Genomic DNA, 25,763 nt, shown 5'->3' with positions numbered 1-25,763 from the left:
ATGTCAACGTGTAGTGGACGCTTCACCAAAAAATTGCGCAAATCTTCATTCTTCAGTTTCCACGCGTGATGTCAATTGGGAGGTGTTATCTATGTCAGATTCTCCACGAGAACCCATGTGTAATCTGGGATTCTTAATGGCTTTATGTGAAATTGGCCCGTGGGGCGGTAGGCTTTCACCTGAAATTCTTTACTTTAGACACACACAGAGCACTTTGCAAAGGAAACCTGTAACGGGGATTAACACACGGCTCGGAAGGTAGAATGCTCCGAGGAGACGTCGACAACCTGTAGGCCCCAAAATTGGCGCCCCTTTCGGTATTTCTTTATTCTTTAACAGAGGGAATAAAACCTGTGATCTCCTACGAGCTGCCCCGCACAATCTAGGCTAAGAAACACCTGTTCTGGCCCGATTTCGGCAGCATAACTGTACTAGCACGCTTCACAGTCAGTATTCCCATGCAATAGATGACTTTCCCTACGCATACAGACACTTTGCAAAACCTGGCGAGAATCTGCAGCACGCTGAATTCTCTGTTTTCTGCCCCGAAAATGTGCCAGATCACTTGCACAGTGGTTCCCTCGCGTCCCGGAACCTCCTGGGGGTATTAGGGACCGTTTAGGGCCGAAACCCTAAACCTGCAAAATACACAGCAGGCTGTAATTCCCTGTTTTAGGCTCCGTTTCGCGTGCCGCTCGCATCTGTAGCAAGACCTCGAGCTCCCGCAGTTGTAGGGCTACTTGCCCTTTGAATCAGACGAGATTTCTCACGTGAAACCTCTCCGAATTCACGTGTAGCTGCGGGGGATTAGCCACTAGCTAACCCAGTACCTGTGCAAGAGGCTCTTGCCTCGGCAATCGCGCATGAACCCACACAACTGTACATCAGTCAAATGAAAAGCCCTCTTGTGGGGCATCACATAACTGCACGTAAGGGAGAGAGAGAGCAGTGTGTAGCGTGCAGGGCATCACTTCTGGCACCACACTGTACATAGAGGGAAAGGAAGCACTCCATAGCTCTTAACCTATGGCAGGAAACTGAAAAATGAGCCACCCAACTATAAATTCAGCGCCACTTCTTCTTTGCATTAAGCAAGTGCACAGAAATGTGCCACTTGGCGCATTTACAAGCATTTTCCCGTTTCGGGTTTGCCGCTTAAAAATCTCCCGACTGGTTGCTCAATTGACTTCGCGGCAGAGTTGTAAAGTGTTCCCCTAGTCATACCGGAGGTAATGACGCGAACACATTTTGTGGCCCAAAATAGCAGTTCCCTAAATTTTAGGAAATGATTCCGTCGGGCTCCCAATGGTCGTCTGACCATCTATCCTCATTGGGACCGCATCGAAAAGTACAATGTGGCCCAACTGTTGAATACTTTCTGTTGGTAGTCACACCTTGACTTTAGGCCTTTATTGAGTTCACTTCCTAGTATCCACCAACTTGCTAAGTGCGACGGGTGGACCTATATGATCTTGCTCTGAGCCTAGACATCCTCTCACCATACGAATTCCAGTGCCGTCCACTACCCATCTGCGGGTGAAACTACCGTTCACATTGGCCATACAATGTCCGACCGTTTGCTACTTCAAGAAGAGGGTCTCAAAAATAAAACAAAACCCATTGGAAAGAAACCAACAACTAAAGTTAGCAGTTGCCACATCCTTGTGACATAGTTAACAGCTGCCACGTCCCCGTGACATTATGCCTGTAGGACAAAGCGATGAAGACGGGAGCGCTCCCGATGCGCAATGTACGAAGGGGGGGAGTGGCTAGTAACTCCGGGGTCGGGACATGAAGATTCTTTAATATCATTATCAAATTCCAACTAGTCTTGCTTGGTGGGCCTTTGCCGTACATAATTTGACAAATCTTGGAGCGCAACTGGTTACTTGGTTAGCTGGTTGTCATTGTTTTCGCCTTGGGTTTTGTTGTGGTGAAATTATAAGAAATGGAAGCCGTGCCCTGTCCCGTAGCGTTTATGTGTTGCGCCAAGCAAACGCATAGTCATGGGAAGCTGGATACAGATAACGAACCTTGTAGTGTTGTCGAGTTGAAGTCGTGCTTGTGCAATTGAAACGTCCACTGTTGTGAATATATGTCCTCTCTGGTCAGACACAAAATACACGTTAAGACAAATAGAAAAGATGCAGGTTATAGATTAAACTTAAAGAGAAGCAGATCTAACTTTATTTTCTACATCATGGACGTATTGGACTCCTACGTAGTGCGAGAAGTGCCCTCACTTTGCATCCTAAAACCAATGAGCCAGATCTTTGTGGCCCAGTCCTTGTTGGGCATATCTCGCAATCAATGCATTTCAAGAGACGACATTTCAGACATACATGTGAACCAAGGGAGTGCCATATGCCTTCCAGGGGATTTGATATACGGCCAAAGCACTGCGAAGATTAACGAGGCCTTTCCCTCGAGTCCTTGACTAGAACTCTCCTTGTGTTTAATTTTTTTATGTATGTGTGTTAAGGTGGTAGAAGGTGACCTCCTTGTATTGTGGGACCAGTAGTGTGATTGATTGGCTTTTGGCTAGAGAACAAATACAGCCTTCAAGAGAAGGCAACGTTTCCTTCAGCAAGGTCTCCTATGGAAAATTCGCAGTGGTGATGGAGCAAGGGGACATCATCATGTATGCTTCCACACCGGTCCCTTGTCTTACAAGGTGGTGGGCTTCTCATCCATAGACGGGAACAACATGACAATCACCTCTGTCTACTACCCTTCTCGCTACACGGACATCACCTTGAAAAATGTCCCTATTCAAGAATGGCTGTGAGAGGTGGGGTGCTTGCAGAGCTCACCAGGTATAGAGCATGAGAGTTTATTACCATCCAAGCTTAAAGTGATGAGTGAAGAATAGTCACCCAACTCTTTTGGTATGCTTCCTAAGAACTTATTGGTTGCCAACAAGAGAGAAGTTACCCTTGTCCAGCTGCCCAGCCAAGATGGTAATGGCCCATTGAAATGGTTATTCTCCAAAGACAGGGAACTGACAAGCTGAAGGTTTGCAAGCTCATCCGAAAGCAGACCTCGAAGGTGATTTAAAGAGAGATCCATAATTTGCAGACTTTTGCAGTTCCTCATCTAAACCAAAAGAGACCCATTGGAAAGATTGTAGGGCATGATGAGAGTGGTTAAGTTTTGGAGGCGGCCAATGGAGTCAAGAATAGGGCCGGATAGGAGATTGTGAGTGAAATCCATCTTTGTCAATGCCTGAAAATTGCCAATCTCTGTCGGCAAGGACTAGATTGCCTTGTTCTATCGCATAATCAGCTCGTTGGAACAATTCCAGACAAGATATGCTCTTTTACTACAGAATTCAACATAGCAGACTCCATGTTCACCCAGCACTTTCGAGTATTGGATCTCTCTTACAACAAGCTTAATGGCAGCATACCTCCTTAAATCGGCAAATGCTCTGTTTTGGTCTATGTGTTGCTTCCAGGTAACATGCTGAGTAGCAGCATTTTGGGGGAGCTTTCTGCCCTCCATAATCTTACTATCCTAGACCTCTCGCAGAATCGTTTGGTTGGCAGTATCCCTCCGTGTTTGGGAGAATTGGGCAGGTTGCAAGGCCTGAACTTGGGCCACAACATGCTCACCGGCCAAATCCCTGCAGAGCTCGGTAAAATACGCAGCCTGGTGAAGCTCAATGTTTCCCACAGTGAGCTCTCTGGACATCTGCCTATTGCTTTGGGATTTCTTTCAGAATTATCACACTTGGATTTAAGCAATAACCATCTGACAGGGGAAATCCCTTCTGAGTATGCGAGGATGGTGTCCATGGTGGGCTTCTACGTCAACAATAATAACCTAACAGGAGGCATCTCCAGCTTATTCCTAGACAGCTTCTTATGGATCAAGCACAAGCTGTAGATTTCAGCAGCAACTATTTTGATGGTGTCATTCCCAAGAGTTTGGGAAACCTTTCCGGCCTTTTCTACTTGGATTTGACAGCAATCAAATTCATGGCTATTGGTGTCTTTCAAGTGGCTTATCTAGATTTTTCTGACAACCACTTATCAAGTAGAATTCTAGATGAGCTTTGTGAACTTAATGGGCTTAATTTCCTTGATCTTTCCCAAAATGAGCTCGAAGGAGATGTTTCGCCATTTCGCAGCTGTGCCAGATTCTCCTCTAGTTCTTTTCTGATGAATGGTGCTCTCTATGGTATTGAACAAGTATAGTCAATTGACGGGTTGAATTTTCCATCGTAATGAAATAATGGCTGCCTTCTTGCGCTCATCGACCTATCAGAAGGCATGCATCTGTGCGTGATAAGTGGACTGCCTCCTTGTTCTTATCCATCACCTCATCAGGAGACATGCAGCTCGGGGAGAAATTTCAAGAGGGTGATGATCTTGCAAGGGAACTGCTTCAAATTGGATGGCCAGTAATGTGCATCATCGATAGTAAAGATGCAAATAATGGCTCCCTTCTTGCGCTCATCAACCAATGCAGCAGGAGGCCACCAGCCTACCAAGGTCAGAAGCAGTGTCGAGAAGAGTCACAGAGACCCGAAGAATCAGCTTGGCCAAGACCCAACGCAAGGAAGGAGTGTCCGCAAGGTCCTCTTCATCTTCATGCTCCATAGATTCTTCAATGTCTCCTTAAAAATACTGCTTGAGAGAAGATGCTGATCTGCAATGTGCTAAGATTGTGAGAGAAGCCATGTTTAACAAGGCTTAAAATGCATGCATAGGTGATTGCATCTGAAGCTCAATACATGTCAACCAACGCATAGGTGATTGCATCTGAAGCATCAATGCGTATCTGAAGCTCTACGCATCTGTTGTAAAAAGCCCACAGCTTCCTAGCACCACATTTGGCATACATGTCAACCAAGGCAGTGCCAAGCACGACATTTTTTATCAACAGCCCCTGACTAACAATATCTCTGTGAACTCTTTTGCCCATACCAACATCTTGCATCATGCTAGATGCCTTCAAGCTACACGTGTAGGTCATTGCATCAAGAGCTCAATGCCACATGCCTTTGAGATAGAAGCGTAAGGTGACTGTATTTAAAGAGTTGCCTTCTCTTTGCATCTGCTGAAAACAGCCCAGAGCTTCCTGCCCTACCACTGTTGGGCATATCCCGCGATCAAAGCATTGCAAGAGACGAGATGGAAGCTCATCAAGCACTTTTTGTGCTTTATGAAGTACACCACATTTGACATACATGTCAACCAAGGCAACGCCAAGCACAACTTTTTTTGTCAACAAGCTCCTGACTTATAAAATCATCATGAACTCTTTTGCCCGTACCAACATCTTGCATGATGTCGAATACCTTTAAGCTGCATGCGTAGATCATTGCATCCCTTATCTTTGCATCTGTTGAATGATGTTTTTTGTCTTTTGACCACACCAACATCTTGCCTGATATCAAATGCCTTCAAGCTGCACGTGTAGGTCATTGCATCGCAAGACAAGATCATGCCTTTGCAAACCCTCCGACTAGCTCATGTAAAAGGGCATGCCTTAGCAAGCAGTTTGTCAAAAACGGTGGTCTTGATGCATACCAGTGCAAGTTTATTGGTGTGCGCTACTTTTGGGATTCGACCATTTTGTTTGGATGGAATCTCTTGCCACTCTTGTGAGAAACTGTTGAAACCTTGCTTGTCATGCTTGCAGAGTCGTGGTGGCCAGCTCTGTGCAGACCTTCAAAACGCAAGCACAAGTTAATAAAAAACTAAATTGGCAGCCTAAGATTCAGGGCACAAATGAGATCTCAGGTTTTGTGGCTCATGTGAAAGGGCCTGCCTTCGCTAGCAGTTTTTAAAAAACGTTGGACGGAATCTCTTGCCACTCTTGTGAGAAACTGTGCTTTACCATGCTTGCAGAGCCGTGGGGTGACCAACGCAAGCACACGTAATAAAAAGCAACAATATTCTTGTTACTTGTTTTTCTGCGAGGCTCCTGGCCATGAGATTCCAGTTGTGGGCAATGGCTCTGATCATGCCAAGTGGCCATCTGTGGGCTCAAAGATCCAAAAAAGGACCTTTGGCTCACCAAGTAAAAAGTGTCCAAGTGCCCTGTCTCCTCTTTGATAGGACCAGTATGCTTTGAGAAAAGCACACGCCTGATGCTTTGATGCCACTATAACAAACTTGGACACTCCAAGTTTAGATTCTGTCGCGACACAACAGAGATAACTTAGAAACAATTCACAATTCAAGAGTCGACACGGCCCAGCGTAGTTCCGTGCCAAGAGATATTGGCCCCAAAGATTGGCGTCCCTTTCGGTCTTTCTTTTCTATTAATCTTCGAGCAAAGTACAACTCTCGAGGGACTTCTACTCTCAGATTCTGCGTCCATATGCCCTGCAGAGTGAGGCCCTTGGGTTTCTTTTATTCTTACAAAGGATTGCCAAAAGCAAAGCCCCAAAAGCAGTTAAACTCAAAAGCAAACTGTCCCAAAAGCAACTAGTCCAAAAAACTGGCAAAAAGCAGCCAACTTAAAATGACGGAATTCCGTACAGTTGCCAGGTCTGCATGTCAGCACGGATTGCGGGCATCTATACAACTGCCACGTCATCAATCAGTCAACGCAATTTTCGTACAGTTCGTACAATCTGCCACGTCATCAGTTCGTCGTATAGTCTGCCACGTCATGTCATGTTGCTATGTGTGTGCCTGGGCAGTACCGCCACGTCATCATTTTGTGATAGAGTCAAGAAGCACCATCTTGTCATGTATGTTCATGAAGGGACCAATGTGCTCTCAAACGTGCAGGCGTCTGAAGCTCAGATACCAATGTAAGAGAAGGGCGCCATTTGCCAACTACAAAGAACAAACTGGAACAGACTTTTAGCACTAGAGAGAAAATTTCACTCGAGAGACATGGAGTGGCAGTACTGGCCCCAAAACCTTGGCGCCCCTTTTAGTATTCTTTTGTATTGCTTCAAGAAAATACAGATGCCGGGGCTTTGCCTTACTTCCGGTGGATCGGGAATGTGAAAGAGAGACCCTCCAGATACATTTTTTTTTTCCAAGAAAAAGATGCTTCCATTAGTTACTAAAACTGCCCATAGGGCTACAACCACCTCTATTAGAGAGGGCTACATCAAAGACAAGGGAGACTCTCCCAATGAGAAAACAAAATATGTATAATGGGGTCTAAATCACAAGATGGGAGGGAGGAAAAGCCACACAAGTGGACGGTAGTGCTATCTGGGTGCACCTTGGACCATGGTGAAGAAAGTCTTAGAATGCCGAGTCGCAAGAAAGCCTCCCTGCGCTCCTGCATGCCGTCGGAGCTGCCTTGAAGTCTCTTGAACTAGCCCCTGAGAGTATGGACGAACTCCAACCAAAAGTCGCGCATAGTCTGTGCCGGTGGGATAGGGCGAGCCTCGAAGATGCAGAAACAACGGGCCCGCCAGATGAACGAGAGTGTCAAGCCACAAACGAGCTCCCAACACACCTCTCTCTCACTGCTCCACTCCGGGGGGGTAAGCTATGTAGCAGGCTGAAGTGTAGCTCGACCCCCTGGATCACTATCATCCTACTGGTGGATGATAGCTCAAACTGTAGCGCCGGGCCCGTGAGGGTGGAGGCAACAACACCCCAAGTGTACTGTCACGATGTGGAAAGAGCTGGCATCAGCTGAAGAGCCCGAAGCGAAACCTGCTGTGCCATGGGGCAGTCCCACAGGCAGTGACACTCGCTCTCCAAAGGATGGTCACAAGCTGCACAGGCTGCCGAAAGGCCACTATGTACCAGCCAGCTCCCCACTATCAATCGTAGCTCTGTGTGCAACTAGCCACTGAAACAAAGTGATTCATCTCGGCTGTCTGGAGTCCCACAACCGTGCCCAAAAGAGTGACAAGAACTCAGCTGTGAGATCCTCCTCCTTCCAATGAAGTGCTGCAGCAGGACGGGCCTCTCTCGTGCTGCCAATATGTGACGCCCCAGTCATACAGTGTATTGAAAGAAAGGGATTCTAGGGTGGTCGGCAGAAGAGAAGGGATCTCTCCAAAACCACACTCAGGATCCCACTGAACTCGTGAGTTGCCCAAGCCCAAAGCCTCCAGTGGCCTGTCTCAAGATCTGTTGGGTCAGGATCAGTGACACAAGTCCTCACACAGATGCCCACTACTCGTATCCTTTGAAAACAGCACTCTGGAACCTGTGGAGCCTCTACCGAGACTCTGTGTAGTCGATCCTCGCCCTCGATCTCTAAGAACATGGGGGATACAGACTTTGAGCAAGTACGAACTGCAATGAAGACCTCTAGTCGCCTGAAGGCCCCCATCCATCTGGGAGCTGTAGTCTCTAGAGGAGTGAGCCACTCAGCTGGTAGAGCCTGTGTGATGTCCTGGCACATGCTCTGCACCCCTCTCATGCCCTATAGTTAGATGCTCTGTATCTCCCTGAAAACTGAAGCCAGTCGCCTAGAGTGCGTGGTGGACCCTCTGCCATTGGACCCCAAGAAACATGAGGCCTACTACCAACCAAGCGGCCTCTCTGAGTGCTAACCATGGGGTTCCAAACAAGGGGCTGTCGCCTACTCAGACCAACTCTGCGCATCTCTGTAAAGATCCACCTGGTGGAAGGGCTCCAAGGGCCTCTTGCATGAGGCACTCGAGCTCTTAAGCTGTTGAAGCAACAACTCCTTCCAGGGCTCCTCCCTTGGAAGCAGTCCTCTGACAACAAACTTCCCAAGAAGGGCTCTGCTCTGCTATGCTGGGTCTATGATCCCCAACCCCCCCTGAGAACATGGTAGAGTGATGACCTGCCATGCTACATTGGCCCGGGCTAACTGAGTGTCGCGCCTCGACCAAAGGAAATTCCTTATTAGCTTCTCTAATTGGTTGATATAGGAGCCTGGTTGGCCACTACGACTTTGCTTGCCGAAGAAAGGCGTGCCGAACTCCAATGTAGCAACTTCCTCCTGATAGATAGGAGGAGGGGAGCAGCTTGTTGCTCAGGTGACAAGTCCAGGCCAAACTGACAACCCAAGTAGCGAATTGCAGTCCCTGGGGGAATACTTTGAAACCCTCACCTGGCGACCAAGCAGGTGTAGGAGCGCTGCCAACCCAGAAAGCAATTGTCTTTCTCCAGTTGATCAGTGCGCCTGATGCACAACAAAACACCTCAAGAGCCTGCTCACACCTGTGCAGATTGGCCTCTTGGCCCTCCAAGTACAAGGCCGAGTCGTAGGCAAACTCAGCATCAACAAACTCTTCTGCCCTAATAGGGAGCTCAAGACCACGGAGGCCAACGTGCTGTGAAGTCAAGAATCTGCTCATTGCCTGAGCGTAGAACAAAAAGAGGAAGGGGGCAGCCCTGTCTGACCGAACGCATGAGCAAGAAGGGCTCCCCACGTCCCCCTGCCAGGAGCACTCAACTGTGGGCACGCCTGAAGAGAGCTGACACCTCTGATCCAAGCATCTGTGAAACCCATCCTATGCAGAGTGCCCTCCAGAAAGTCCCAATCAACTCTGTCGTGGGCCTTCTCAAAGTCGAGAAGGAGTATTGCCACATCCTCTCCTCGGAGATGCGCGAGGGCAGACGCCTCCCAAAAAGTGAAGCTGTTGTCAAGGATACTATGCTCCTTGACAAAACCTGTTTGTGTCCTATGTGTAAGGCTCTCTAGTAGTGGCTGGATTCTCAGACTCTGAGCCTTTGCTAGAATTTTATAGGATGAGTTGAGGATGGTAATGGGTCGCCATTGCTGAATCTCATTCAAGAAGCCTCCCTCCTTAGGAATCAGGTAGATCAAGCCCTCACTCATACTGTCAGGCATCTCGCCAGTGTGCAAATGTACTGGAACGCACTGCAAAGATCTGAACCAAGCAAGTCCCAGTACTCCAAGAAAAAACTGGGGGTCAAACCATCCTCCCTTGGACAACTACCACGGGGGAGTGTTTTGAGGGCCTCATGGAGCTCCTCTAGCTGGAGGGGAAGCTCAAGTCTTTGTCGCATCTCCTCGGTAACAAGGCAAGGCATCTGTGCCCGAAGCTGCTCCCTGCATGCATCCTGGCGCTCTGCCAAGGTCCCTTGTATGATGTGAGAACTCAGTGGCCTGGACCTGGAGCCAATCAAGAACTGTGCGCAGGGTCCACTCTGTAGGATCCCTGCCGCATAGTGGAAAGGAGAAACCTACTGCTGTGTCCAGAGCCTAAGTGCCTCTAGTTGCTAGAAAGAGGACGTGGACTCGAAAGCAGCCTCCTCCAAGTCGGGAGAAGAATCTCCTAGAAATCGAGTGAAGCTATAGTCGAAGAAGTCCCATCGTCTGCAGATGTCGAAGCTAGTCAAACTCCGAGGGATTGCTGCAAAAGGAGAAGTTTGAACCATAAGAGGCGGCCTTAGTTAGGGCTGTCCCTCTCCAGCCATGCAGCTCGTAGCGAAAGCACTACCTAAAGAACGCCTCACCGCAGATGTATGTCCAATCCCCTGCGCCTGAGGAGTGTGGGCACTGGGATGGGTTGGGAGATGAGGTTGAGAGCCCCACCGGGGAGAGAGGGGCGGCGAGATGTGGGGGTGGAGGTGGAGGAGGCGGCGGGGGAGGCGGAACAAAGGCGTCTGAGGGTGGAGGATGGGGAGGCAACGGAGCTGAGGTGGAGGGAGCCTCCTCAGAGGGGTCCTGTTGAAGAGGGTCAAAACGGTTCCTTGTTGGAACCAAGTGTTGCTGAGCTGCAGGAGGTCGGCTACCAGGGGGAGCGATGTGACGAACCCTTCCCTGTTGGCGGCGGCAGGCACCTACTGCCAACCGTCAGCTGTCTGATGGCTGGCCTCTGTTGAGGCACCAGCCTGTGTGTCTTGGGTATCTGTTTGTTGAGTATGCTCAGCCTTGGGAGGCTGTGCATGCAGTGTGGGTGGAGATCCCCTGTGAGGACATGCCTTAGCTAAGTGGCCCATCTGTGTGCAAATGAAGCATTGATTCGGGAGACCCGAATACTCCACACTATGTCTGATCCAACCCCCGCTCACACGAGGCAACAGAATCACCTTCGGGAGGGAGAGTGTGTCTCGAACAAGAACCCGCACAATAGGTAAACCTGCGGCCTTGGCTACAACTGAAGCTGCAGTGCGCGGTGACTCCAAAACTGTCTCGAACATGGAACCAATCCTAGAAAGAAGAGGGAGATACTCCCTCCTCAAGCCTTGGAAGCAGACCGAGATAGGCAAGTCGGCCTCCTCCTCAAGCACATCTGTAGTAGGGTCGAAACCATGGTGCCATCGTCTGAAGTAAGCCCCAGCTGCTCGGATACCAAGCGGGCTCATCAAAATCACCTTGGCCGTCATCTCTAGAGACTCGAACTCTATCTGATAATACCTCTCCTGAGGATATGGACATCAGTGATCTTGCCCACATCGGAGAGGAGTCGGGTCTGGAGTAAGTCTCGAACCTCACCTTGGCTGGGTCGAGTGCCAATAATCTTGCAGATAACCGAGGAGGCTTGCAAATGTTCCACCTCGGCCATCAAGCTCGCTTGCTCTTCTGGCGAAAGAGCAAGTCGAAGGGTCGGCTCCGCGGGGTCGGGCGAGGGGGCTTCTGAAGAGTCCCTTTGTGGTGGAGCAGAGGCCGCCATTCTGTGTCTGCTGCTGTGGAGGCACGTCGGGACTGTTGTCACTAGGCTGGAAACAGCCCAACAACGGGCGGGCAATGAGGTGAAGCTGGGGGGAGCGGGGGCGGCAATGAGCAGGACAGGCAGAGAGCAGGAGGTGATGGGGGGGGTGCGTTCAGAGGAAGGGCTGGAGGCAATGCGCTGGCAGTCTTGGCGGGCAGCAGCAGCGAGCCGTGCTCAGCCCCCCAGGTACATATTTAAAGTCCCTTGGCCTAAAAGCTTTCAGCAAGAAAAGCGATGTGTCCCAAAAGCACTTGAGCCAAAAGTTATCGCCAAGTTTGCACTTCCGTAAAACGTGGGCAGTCCGTATTTTAGTGCCATGTCAGCATGGCTTCCACGAATTCTGAGTGGGTCCCACAGGATGCCACATCAACAATTTTATCTTGGCCGGTTGTCCATGGTTGTGTTTTGACGGTCCTAAACCCCTCTAGGGGCCACTCCACGCACGAACTTGTGACAGACATGTCCTCTACCAATAGAGTGGAGCGGGTCCCACAGGATGCCACATCAACAGTTTTATCTTGGCCGGTTGTCCATGGTTGTGTTTTGATGGCCCTAAACCCCTCTAGGGGCCATTCCATGCACCAACTTGTGATAGACCCTCTACCAATAGAGTGGCTCTTAAATCTCATCAGATAGATTCATCATCCCACCTAGTTCAAGAGCCACTCTCTACCAATAGAGTGGCTCTTGAATCTCATCAGATAGATTCACCATCCCACCTAGTTAAATGCATATGCAGGTATAGCCCTCAAGAATTCCTTGTTTTCTGCTGCTGTCATTGTTGTTCTCAAGGCCTTTTGCATGTGTTTCAGTTCTAGGTTAGCTTAAATTCTTCCAGAAAGGTGGCTAGCTCTTTGACATGGAAGATATCTTGTGATCTTAATACGTATGCGTCACTGTCTTTCTTGCTATATAAGTGAAAAGAAAGTCTTATGCTTAAAGCTTTCATGCCTTTTACCTCTTCTGTGGGGTGTTAAGGGCAAAAAGCTCTCTGGGAAGGATTTTTTGTTTCCTTTCCGACACATGAGAAAGCCAAGAGTAAACATACGTTTGCAGATCAGGAATTTGTTTTTCTGTGAGTAACTTGTTTCTCTTCTCTCTTTTATTGCTACCTGACTGCCAGCTGGGCATTGCATCAGGTCAGTGTTCTTCAGGGAAAGCTTGCTCACCCAACTTAATGGAAGGGTTTGTTGTTGATGTTACTGTTACTGTTTACAAACTGTTTGGTGCTAGGTTGATTGTTTTGTCTTCATTGAAGTGCCTAATCTTTTCGTACTGTGTTTATCTGCAGGTATACATGGGGTTTAGGCCATACTGGACAGCTTGGACACCGGGCACTGCAGTCACACAACAGAGAAGTTCTACCTAGAAGAGTTGTTAGCTTAGAAGGTGTGAGAGTGACACACGTTGCTTGCGGTGGTGTACATACATGTGCAGTAACAGAATCAGGCGCTCTTTACATGTGGGGTGGAGGCAATGCTGGACAGTTAGGACTAGGCTCACAAGCTGATACATTCTCTTGCTATTCGAGTGATGTTAGTGCGTTTGCGCGCCGCATACCAGTCATTCTTGTCCCAAAAGGGGTTCAACATGTAACATGTGGGCAATGCCACACTCTAGCTGCAATGAAGGATGGACGCTTGCTTGGATGGGGTTACAATAGTTGTGGTCAAGCTGCTACTGGAAAGTCGTCGTATGCTTGGTACCCCACACCTATAGATTGGTAAGTGTGGCACTTTACAGTAATGCTCATCGGCAGTAAAAGGTGGTCAACCTACACCCATCTTGGCCAGTCTATGTAAAGCCTTCAAGATGTTTTACGTAGCATCCAAAGGACATGCACTCAAGTTTGTCTCTCCAACAGGTGTGTTGGAGCAGTACGCATGCTGGCTGCAGGCGGAGGTCACTCGGCTGTACTTACTCAGGCTTGTAATTTAAAGGAGCTTTGTGAGCTTAAAATTGCTGATATAGTGACTCCAGAGAATGCAGGGAGGATCGAAGAGGTCGCGGTGACGAACCATTCAGATGCTCTAGCTCGATTTTGTGGGCTAGTGAGGTACGTAGTGTTGGAGTGTTTCATTTCTTTGTTGTGCAAGACCATCTCAAATTGGTTAGTGATTTTGTATGAACATTTTGCAGGAATAATGCTGTTAATGGAGGAAAAGAATATGATTAAAAATATGATCATTAGTTTAGGGGAACGGATCAGTGGCTATAAAGAGCCAGTAGTTACTGTACATCAGGAGTGTTCATCAGATGGATTGGCAATGCAAGCTTTTAGCCATCCAATTCTTATCAATTGCACATTGCAATTGTATTGAATTTATGCATTTTGACTCGGCCTATGTAAGTGACGTAAGGCATTAACCCAGATTACCACACAAATGTACATACCAAGGATAAATTATCTTTTGAACTGGGTCTGTTTCGTGGAAATTCTGCTCTGCTAGGTATGCACCTATCAGTAAGCATCATTCTGTTATGTTAATATACCTCTTTCAAATGTTGGGAACATGTTGATGTTGCTATTGTGGTCTGTATGTGTACCAATGCCCAGTCTATGAGCTCAGCCTTTGGAAATGTTGGAGTTGATGTGATGCAAAAAGCTGAGTTGTCTTTCAACATTGAACAGTCAATAGACAATAGAAGAATTATCATGGTCTTGGTGTATGCTTTAAGGTCGTCAATGTATTTGTGAGCATTTCATCTTATTCTTTGGAGGGGGAGGGGGATAGGGTAGAACAGGATCAATCTACAATTGGCACTTTTGCTGGTTGTTGGAAACTTGGAAGTCAGGTAATGCTTATCGGAAGAGACTGGGTGACTGGCCTTGGCTGCAGGAGTGTTGTATATGTAGTCCATGTCCGTGGTTTAAAGAGGCAAATACTCGATGCCTATCAAGGACGGTGTGTGTCAGGAGGTACATGTTTCTTGCTGGGATCAGAGGTGGTACCTACCTGTCAAGTCCAATCAAAATGAATCTTTAAAGGTACCAATTTTCCTACTGAGAATCTACATCAAGGTGAAATCACAAATAAAAAAAGCATTAGTGTAAAAGAGCCTAAAAAGGATGTGAAAAAGATGAGCAAAGGGTGGTTTGACTGTTGTCTTATGTTCTGATTCACCTAAATGTGAGTTCCATAGCTGATTATTGCTGTGCGTTTTATCTTGCTCGAACATACTGGTTGAGTATGGAAAGTTACACTAAAGAGAGACCGAACGGAGCCATCTGTGATAGTTGAGCTTAAAGTCGTGGTTGCAAGTGGATTCACCAATTCTTTGATTGTTTTTCTCTATCTTTCTGACAATTAGATTAAGGCACATGTGCAGTAGGCATTGGATGATTGTCTGATTCAAATTTCATGACACGGTTATATAATTCTCAAATGTCCATTCCTTCTTACAACTGGGCTGCAATTTTTCATAAGAGTATTGTCGACATGTATGTGACTGCTCCACCTTGTGATTTTTTTAAATGGCTATCATTTCACAATGACAATTGAGTGTCGGGGAAAGCTAAGTGGCCAGTTTTCCTCCCTTGTAAAGGAGCAAGTGGGAAACACTCGTAGAAATTTGCAGGTTTCTTGAATTATTTTCTCATATATTATATCGGTTTTTCGTCCCTTTACCATGGTTTGCAATGGGCTAATCTCAGTTTTTGATTGGCTCGAGACTAAGCTGCGGCAAACCTTTACCAAACGCTGATGAGGATGAAATATTAAGCCAAATTGGTCAATAGTTCTTTTGTGCAATACATCCCTCAAATAGATGTTGGCAAGATTACTCTAGTCTACGAACAAGTCTTCTGCCATGCTTTGTAAAATGCAGGACATGGTTTTTACCCTCTCCACTTTTGATGAAGAGAGTGCCACCTCACATTGTTGTAGTTGTTGAGCATGGAAATTACTAGAAGAAAAATCTCTGTAGATGCAATTACAATCCGTCTTTGAATGTTTATTCATGGAAAACAAAGGCTATTAAAGAGCCTTTTACTTAAATAGTCACATGCATTCCATCCTAAATGTAAGCTTCTCATCCACTGTTGATTCATGCAAGTTGGTTCTTCTTTTGTTGATTGGCTTGCAATTTTTGTAATGTGTTGGGATGATGGAATCGATTGACCTTGTTCACCTGCTGTGAATTAAACTTCTTATAATCCTTGCCTGGTTTGCTCTAAACTTTGTAGCAACCCGTCCTTGAACGTTGAGAGAGGAGAGTGAAAAGGATGGATATTGCAAGAAAGCAGTATAAAGACCAACTGAATTGTAAATGAATTTGGGAAAATTCCGCCTGAGAATTGGCTTAAAGGGATTTTTGCATGTTTGGGATAGGGTTTTCCTCCCCTTTAAGTGCCACGGGGTGCAAACCATGGGATCGATGACCTAGATTCAAGTCCGGGTTGTTATCGAATCTCGGCCATTCATCCCCAGATTAGTGGAGAAAAAACTAACCTCGAGACGTGGGGCTTAATCCTGGGGCGTCCCAACCTCTCGTACCCATGATTTGAACCCTCACCACTGAGGTCAGAGCCCAACAACCCAACCATCACGCCTGCGTGCGTATGTTGCTTTAAATGTGGGATCATACGTTTATAACTTCAAAAGAAACCAAGATTAGTTTTTACAGATCCGACGAGTGAGATTCGACGATAGCTTAGATTTGAATATGGGCCATTGATCCCATGGTTTGCACCCCGTGGCACACACACGAGGGAGTTAAGCTTTTTCTCTAGCATATGCCTGTGCCCACACACAAGAACAAGTACGTGCACATGATGTCAATATTGCTCCTTGATACGTGCACCTTGGTAAAGTATGTTCTACCTTTAGTCTCAACAGCAAGATCAATTCACAAGCAACACAATCAAAGTCCAAGAATAATTCAATAAGAAGAATAAAGAAGGGATTGATAGACCCTACAAAGAGAATCTAAATTTGGAAGTATTTGCAGAACCTAGTCCAAGACACTCTTTTGCACTTCTCAAATGAAGCAACGATTTCCCCCCTACATTTTTCCTTGTACTTTAGTATATTCTACCTTGTTGCAATAAAAGAATATGCACATAAAATTGTTAAATCACACAACTAAGTATATTGGCAAGAAACCGAATGTAGATGGCAATCCTACCTCATTCAGAACAGCCTCCGTTGATCACTATCGGTGATCACGTGGGTTCATTAAACCAACCCCCCCGCCCGCCCCCGCGCCCCGCCCAGAACCCAAATTTTCATTAAAAGATACAAATCATCAAGGGAAATTGATAACTATTTAGCCATTACCCCTCTTATATTCATTATGCTACTATCCTTTTCAAATACATAAGAGTTGGAATTAGCAAAGAGAGAGCTCTGTTAGTGCTTTAGGAGCACTATTAGCATGCCATGGCTATTCACATGTGTTCCACATAGTCAGAGACAAAGAAAGTTCAATAGATGAGGCTATCAAGGTTTCTACAAGAGAGGGAAAACTGCCAAAAATTGTTGCACGTACCTTTTTGGTAGTTTACAGTGTGCAAAGGGACCTGGGTGGCATGAGGACTTGAGTGAATGATGTATTAGACTCTTTTAGCCTTACCCTCGCATGCAATTCCATGTAGTTTTCACACGGCTTTTGAAATGGATAAATGATGCATGGTTGCAGGTAATATACTAAGTCATTTTGATCCAAAAATATTATATCAAGTCTCTTAAAGGATCCCTTCTCTATGCTGAAGGTTCTCAATGCTTTTAGCACAATTTTGCCCATACCTCCTTATTATAAGGGATTCTAGATTAGTAGAAATGTCAAGGTCATTTTTAGGGTGTCATGTTCCTAAAAAGATCCATTGGAACCCATTCAACAAAGCCTTTTTGGCTTATAAATACAAGCCCCATATCCATACGGATATCAAGGCAAATATAAAAGATTTGTGAGGCCATTATCATCGGTAATAGGCATGCATGTTGGTATAACTATTGAAAGAAAACCATCACTATGCTTGTCATAATAGCATTGATGGTTCCATCAATATTCCTGTCGGTATTATCGATGAGCATACCTGCAACGCCTCTCCATCGTGGTCTGACTAGTCTTATTTGGACCTTGCCAAACCTCTTAAATTGCCTTTAACAATCGGAATGTTCTCCTCTTTGTAGATTTGTTGTGCTAGTTCATGGTTGAGATAGGGATCTTGATGTGCATGCTAAGATATGTCATCATGCTGAGGTACATTTTTCATTTGTACATACAAAAAAAACACACGTTAGCAATCAAAATACGCACGCACTCTAAACCTTGAAAATTTCCAACTACACGAGAAACATTTTTAAAACTGAACTTGAAATATTTTGCAAAGATTCAACTTGAAAAAGCATTACACAGATGTAACAACGGCACAAGACTTATGATTCTTCGATCATTCAATAATCGGTTGGCCATAGGCTAGAGTAAGTTACAATATTGTAGCCAACATTATGGCTCCATTTATACAAAGCAATAAATCCCACACCTTAGGCCTATTTACGGGATTTATTTCTTTTCCCTTGACAATACGTTGCAACACATTGCACAAAAGTCTTATTTCTCACGTTTAGAAGGCTGTGGGATACACAAAATTAAGCGTTTAAGAATCCGACAGAGGCTATATACATCACATGCTTTTGTGAGGGAAGGCGGGTTTTGTTAAAGTTATAGCATCTCAAGCGAATACCCCAATGTGATCACAACATTTATTTTGGATTTAGGTATTTATTTTACTTATTTGTCAAATCTTGGGTAGGGCAATGTGCTTAGGGGGAGACTTATGGCCCCCAAGGCTAGCATATAAGCACCCTAGGTCCCTATTGTATTTCATCAACTCATTGCCAAGGTTGGTACGTTCAAATCTCTCTCTCTCTCTCTCTCTCCTTTGTTCATTGCTTTTGCATCGTCAAATTTGACGTGGTATCAGAGCCTTAGCCGAGGACAAGCACAGCGTGAAGAGGAAAAGCTCGGTCTGTGCTTTGCTCCTTACTTGCGGCATTTTTGGATGGTGCTTGCTGTCGCAACATTTTAAAACGCTAGGCAACGACACTGGGAAAATGTTTTTTTGAGTAGCTGCAACAACAAGTCTCTTGCAATGGCATTTTAGAATTCTATTTGTGGCGCTTATCATTGGCATGGAAAGCATTTGAGACGCTGTCTGCGCTCTTGGGGAGGACCCTCTTCATGCATGTGCGTTTTGACATGCTGTTGCAGTGACAAACCCTTCCCCCAATCCTTGATAGAATTTTGAAATTCTTTTCCTTTTTCCTCCTCACGATTTTCTCCCTTGCTTGCTTCAAGTGTTGCAAAATGTTGCTATGTGCCTTGCTTTGGGAGTTGGAGCACAGAGAGGGGCATCTAAGGAAGTTTTTTCAGATCTACTTTGGGAAGTGCGAAAGCGGCTTGTAAGGGCAACAAAGGTCTTTTTGGAGCGGCTTCGTGGAATTTTTAAGTCTATTGAAGTGCAAGAAGGACAACTCAAATCTCGAGATCTTGTACTTGCAACATGGCCATCCCCTTGCACGAGTATCAATGACCAACACCAACTATTGACTATGGAAAGTGGATCGACCGGTACCTAGTTAGCGGCCTATGCACGAATGAAGTTCTTAAGGAAGCCGTCAATTTGTTTGGATCGGGATTGTGAAGCCAAAAACAAATGTATGAGTTTGCTAGAGGACAGAGGCAAAGGCAAGCTTGGTAGGGACGGTAGGACCAATGCTCAGTTAGCTTCCTTGGTACCCATGAGATCCCAGATCTATTGTTATAAAATGCGAGAAGACACTTTGTTTGGATTAAGAATGAAAATCCAAAGGAAAAAGAAGGAACTCACTAGAGGACAAAGGCAAAGGCAAGCTTGACAAAGATGACAATGATAAAGATTTGACAGTGGAGATTGGCATGGTACATGTGGTGGAAGCCATAGTGGCCATGACGCTAGATTTCTATTCATGTGATTGTTGCCACCACTAGCTTCAGCCAAGGAGAGGCTTGTGAGTGGCAAAAAGGGGCAAATAGTGTCCCTATGAATAATTTTGACCCAAGTGTTGGAGTTCAAGTTATCAATGTTTGAATCTATGGGTTGAAGTTCAATTCACATGCATCTGTTAAGGAACCAATGCAACATATCTAAAACATTATGGATGTGTGCACCAATGCATTGTTGTTGGTTGGATTATGGATAAGATATGTCTCAAAGTTCATTATTTAGGAAAGTTTGGATGTGATGTTCACAATTCAGAAATGGGGATTCTTGGACATAGTGTGGTCTACAATTCAATTTTCTATGAGGCAATTGGTGGTCAAGATCACATTCTTCTCATATGACACATTGATGATAGCAAATTTGAGGCGTATCCACCATGTTAGCTGTTGTTGGTGTCCATTGTAGCTTCTTCATTGACTTGGTCTCACTATTTATTTCCACTATGAACTATAGAGAGAGTGTTAAAGTTATAGTATTTCAACTAAGTGAATAGCCCAATGTGATTCCAATATTTATTTTGGCTTAAGGTATTTATTTTATTTATTTGTCAAATCTTGGGTAGGGTGATTTTCTTAGGGGGGTACTTATGGTCCCCCAAGCTAGTATATAGGCACCCTAGGCCCCATTGTATTTCATCAACTCATTACCAAGGTTTGTTGGTTGAAAATTCTCTCTCTCTCTCTCTCTCTCTTCTGCTTCTCTCCTTGGTTCATTGATTTTGCATTGTCAACCTTCACAAGTTTACATGAGTTGCCCCATGGATAATCATTCTCTTATTGTGCTCTTGCTTCTAGAGATATGTGCAACAAGCAGATAAATTTCTCCTTCATGTTTGAGATAGTGCTTGATTCCTAATTAGTGATGCCAATACATACACCTTTTGTGCTGAAGCGTATCAATATGTTGCGATCATGAAAATCATTGTGTAGAAATTTGTGGTTGTGCAAAAACGTTAGTGTCTGTAAGAGGACATTTGTGATTGGAAGAATTTTCTCAATAAAATGCTCCAAGGCCATTATTCCACATCCTAATAATAAGCATTCGCTTAATGCTATGGTTTAGAAGGCCTTTGGCTAGGATCATGCCACAATGTGGAACAATTATAGTGGTACCTTTTTCTAGTGCCCTTTTTATAGGAGATTTTTCACGTAGCATGAGCTTGTAGATCTTAGCCGCATATACTGCATCTGTGAATACTGGATGGTGTCACTTTCACTTGCTTCATAACAACAAAATATCCAAGTTGGGGAGTCTGTAGGTGAAAATTGATATTTCACCAAGCAAGTGAAGGATGGCTTTCATCCAAAGCAATCGCCTTTGTTATAAAGGGGCATATAGATGATTAAACGTCTATTGAAACTTGGATTCCAGATTGAAAATTGGTTTCAGGAGCAATGTGTACTTCTTCTTCAATCCTTGGAAGTTTGGAGGAGTCTTCTAGTCAGTTTTTGCCCATGAGCTCTGAATGTAGTGAAATAAGCTACATTTGATCTAGAATCCCTAGAGTGTTCTTTATCTCAGGAGGTTGGATGCTCTTGAATCCTGATAATCTGTTCTAAGAGATACGAGATTGCTTTATGCATGAATCCATTTGTCAAAAGAATTTGATGAAATGATGTCAAAGAAAATGTGGCCTCTAGCTTGCTAAAATAGTGTCTCACAAGCTCTGTAATGAAGTCCTCAAACTTTGACACAAGCGGATTGCATGCTCATTGTATATGATGCTCTATTGCATGTTATAATTAGAGGACAAGAGAAGACGACTTTCTGATGATGGGCACGTGAAAAATTTCTTTCTACCATGGCTAAAAATATATGAAATCAAAATTAGAAAAGCAACCCTAAACGTTAATGCATGAAAATTTCTTAATAGTTACTAATAATAGTGAATAGCAAAATTGATGTGACATCTAGTGCGACACGGAGCTTTGCATAGTCAACGACAAGGTGTTTATTAAAACCACGATCCTCCCTGTAGTGTGACACGATGGTTGTTGACCGCTGGGTCAACAACACGACATAACTCAACAAAGCCTTATTCTTTGAAAGTTATGAAATGCTGCGGATTATGATTAGAAACATCATTTGTAATGAGTAGTTATCCTAGTTGCAAAAGCCAGGGTGCAACGGCACTTCCAAATTGTACATACAAGGCATTTTACCCCATGAACTCTATTTTAGGTTTAACCTATGGTAGCCTTAGTATATAAGGTACCTAGGTCATTTTGTAAAGAGAACTTTTATCATAATCACGTTTTAAGTTGTCGTCGACTGTATGTGAGAGAGGAAGAGAGAGAGCATGAGCTTCATCCTGGCGATACTCCCCGCTCGCTCATCACATTGAAGATCCGTCGACTGCACCATTGCAGTAGGCTCGGCAAGAGCTACACGAAAGCGCCAAGCATTCCTCGCGGAACGGAGCAAATGCCCTTGCGTATTTACGAGCTATTTGTGGCTGTAAGTATATCAAATGATGTCTATTTTCTGCTTGCAAGTAGTCATGAAAATTGTGGCAACATAAGCTATGCATATGTACTCATAGATTTCAGTTTTGGACACTTTTAAAATACTACTATGTCTTCATACGTGTTTTTTGCAAATGGGTATAGAGTGAGGTTTTGAGTGTACAGGCTTTGGGACAGGTATATCCTATTGAGGGGATGGTGTTTCTTAAGTTTCATACGATTTTGGTATGATTTGGTGAGTTTCCTTCCGTTTGTGTGTATGCGGGTTGGTGGTGTAATTGAGAGTAGTTACATTCTAGGTTGTGGTTTAGTTAGCCTTCCAGAGTGTTGTATGCATGGGATGGTCTCAGCCTGACAAGCTAAAGAAATTGCCTCCGTGCGCTTGCTTTCTTAAGTGGATCCGGAAGAGGTTATTCCGAGGTCAAGTGGATAGCCAGGAAGCGCGTGTCTTGCCGAGGATCTGCAACTAAGTAGATTTAGTTAGGACTTGTAAGTTAGAGTAGTTGTTGTGGAGGTTGAGTGATTTGTGAGGTGATAAAAGCGTTTTCTAGTCCGTGTGTGGCATTGAAGCGTTTTTCTACTCATATATGCAAAACCCGGATATGATTTGTAGGAGTAGCTTTAGGTAAGTGATTTGATTCTGATCTAGAGCTATTCATCATTGATTTATTTGCTAAAGTGCTTGTTTGCATTTAAAATCATTGAAAAGCCTGCTTTTGAGAGAAAAATGCAATAAACAGCTTTCTGTTGATATTTTTGCATGGCTGATTGATGTTGTGCATATAAGAGAGCATCTGCAAGAGTTTTGTGTACAAAAACTGAAATTCTGTAAACTTGGACATCATACACGTATGATGTCTCAATGGGCAATTGGAGACCAAATCTAAAAAATTTGACTGCACCAAAGTGTTCAGAAGGGGGGTTTTACCCCAAGTACACCTTAAGACTAGTGTTTTGAGCCACCCGTGACACGCAAAAGACAAAAGACGAAGTGTCGAAAAAAAAGAACCTTGTGATTTTGAGCATATTTTTGCATGAAAATTGGTAACAGTGCTTAAAGACCAGTACTAGAGACTTGGGGATGCCTGTGAATGAATTCTGTCCAAAAATTCATCAGTAGACATCATAGAAGGGTGATTTTGACAGAAAATTTGAACTTTTGACATTCTTCTATATGTTCTGTTGAGCACACACACCAAATTTCATATCATTTGGGCTTATAAATTGAAAACTGGGGAGATTTTACTCTTTCAGGGGATTTCCTTGTAAAAAGTGATGATTTTGTGCAATTTTGACACCCAAAATTTGATGTGAGCACATATTCCAGTTGTACACACCAAGGGGAACCTCTAGTAGAAACAGAATTGAATTTTGACCACCTAGACATCATGCGCGTATGATGTCTTAGAGACTAGACCTAAGGTCAAAATTTTGGAACTGAGTGCACCCGTGTGATCTACAACATTTAGGAAGCACATGGGCCAAATTTCATCCAATTTGAAGCAGTTTTGAGCTTTCAAAGACCATAGATGGATCTATGCAAAGTGATTGCTTAAAGTGATCATAACTTGCTCAAAAAGTGTCAAAATTTAGTTTTGAAACTTGTTGTTAGACATCATACGCGTATAATGTCTAAAGAGCACTTTTAGAGACCAAAATTGAAATTTGAGCATACCAGGGTGTTAAGCACCACAAGACAAGCTCACACACCAAATATTGTCAAAATCTGAGCACATAGACATTATACACGTATAATGTCTCATGCCAAGATCTGAAAGTCAAATTTCACTTTTGACCACATAGGAGGGTTGGAAATGATATTTTAAACCTGTTTGCAAAATTTCATGTCATTTTGAGCCAAAAGACATTATACGCGTATAATATCTTAGTGGCCAGATCTGGGTCAAAACAGACATTTGGGCATATACCTCAGTGTCCTAGAGCATAAAAGAAGTCCCTAGCCAAAATTTCATCGCATTTGGAGCTCATTTGAGCTTGTAAAGGCCAGAAGATAGATCTGGTCAGATTCATTCTTGTATTGATCATAACTTGTCCAAAAATGTCCAAATTGAATTCTGAAAGTTGCTGAGTGTTGCTTGAGTAATAAGGAATCATTGGGATAAAAGTCACTTCATTCTGCCACAAAAGACATCATTTGCGTATAATGTCTCAAGTATCAAAATAAAGGTCAGAATCACAAACTGAGACTTACAGTGGGTAGAAGACATCAAGGGGAGTCTACAGTTTAAGTTTGGAGCAAATCTGAGTCAGGAGACATTATACGCGTATAAAGTCTCCAGGCATAAGCTGAGTAAAAAATAAACTGTTTTGGCCATAACTTGAGCTTCCGGTATCGATTCAAATTTTTTTTTAAAATCAAAACGAAGATCCAAAGTAGCTCTACGACTTTCTATGTAAACCTTCAACAACAATTAAATACCCATCTGGGGTCATTCATTACTGTTCAGCGCCCAAAAAAACGTTGTTTAAGGCCTCAAAATTCATCCAAAAGTTAGGGGTGTCACTGGAGATCATCTATAGTTGTTGACAAGTATGGACAAGTTTACAGAGCCGTAGAAAGCACAAATCCATGGACTACATTAGACATAGGTGGATATTTGGTCAATGAAGGACCATGGATACCTCCACCAAACATGAGGATTCCAAAAAAATAGCCACATGGATTCCCTTCTAGAGCAATAACGAGAGAGATGAAATGATCATAGAGATGGCAGACATGCCTCCTCAAGTGAATCTGCCTATTGAACCAATCTCCAACAGAACAACCAATCCCTTCGAAGAAGAACCTAGGCATAGTAGTGTTAAAGTTTAGGCATCTCAAGTGAACTGCCAATGTGATCCCATTATTTAGTTTGTCTTTTAGATATTTATTTTACTTATTTGTCAAAGTCTTGGGTAGGACAATTTAGTGGAATTGCTATATAAGCAACCCCTTGCCTCCATTGTAAATATATTCAGTTATTCATTGCCAAGGTTGATTGGTTCAAGAAACTCTCTCTCTCTCTCTCTCTCTCTCTCTCTCTCTCATGCTCTCTCGTGTGCTCACTCCCCTTGGTCTCTACGCTTCCGCATTGTCGACTTTGACATGGTATCAGAGCTGTGTGCTCCTTGAAGGCCTAGGTGTGGAGGAGCAAAGAGGAGAAGAACCTCCCTCATGGCGTTTCCCTCGCACCCTTTGTCTCAGCCAAACTTTCACCGTCCCCAGCGTTTTAAAACATTGCCAGTAGCAACTGCAGGGTCCCTCCTCGTTGAGAGTTTTAAAACACTTGTAGTCAGCAACACCATTTGGCGCCACATCCCACCCCCTCTGCTCCTGTGCCGTTTGAGACGCCCATAACCTTGCCACCCAGTGCCCTGTCCCCATCCCGTTCGCGTATTGAGACGCCCCAGGTGGCGCCAACCCTTGGTGAACCAACATTTCAAAACGCACGCCTATAGTCCCTCCTTTCTCCCGACTGGCCTGTGTGCTGCCAACGTTTCAAAACGCTGCAGGTAGCAAGGCCTTGGCCCTTGATTAAGAGATGGAGCTCTTTTTTTTGAAGTGTTTTGGCACGCGATTGGACATCACAAGTGTTGGGAGAATTATGAGGGGTAGCCATGACCTGGGAGTAGGAATCAAAAGAGAGGGTGTGGAGCGGCTTGGAAGAGGTAAGCAGTTTGAAGTTGAAGACAAGGATAGCAGGTTTTGTGGAGCAGCTCG

General features: G+C 44.6%; 1 protein-coding gene across 1 annotated transcript in view; it reads left to right on the top strand.

Moving 5' to 3' along the window:
• The window catches only part of LOC147434625 (Regulator of chromosome condensation (RCC1) family protein), a 91,733-nt gene extending 77,617 nt beyond the window's left edge, over window positions 1-14,116 (top strand). The window contains exons 6-8 of the mRNA XM_086491083.1: window positions 12,882-13,313; window positions 13,455-13,646; window positions 13,730-14,116. Of these exons, the coding sequence (XP_086347209.1) occupies window positions 12,882-13,313; window positions 13,455-13,646; window positions 13,730-13,766 (661 nt within the window). The 3' untranslated portion in view covers window positions 13,767-14,116. The remainder of the gene's footprint in view (window positions 1-12,881; window positions 13,314-13,454; window positions 13,647-13,729) is intronic.
• Window positions 14,117-25,763: the final 11,647 nt, after the last annotated feature.

This window comes from Adiantum capillus-veneris, chromosome 19 (genome assembly GCF_014529385.1).
Source record: "Adiantum capillus-veneris isolate H3 chromosome 19, ASM1452938v2, whole genome shotgun sequence".
NCBI classification, from domain to species: Eukaryota; Viridiplantae; Streptophyta; class Polypodiopsida; order Polypodiales; family Pteridaceae; genus Adiantum; species Adiantum capillus-veneris.
This window is presented reverse-complemented; position numbering and strand designations above follow the sequence as displayed.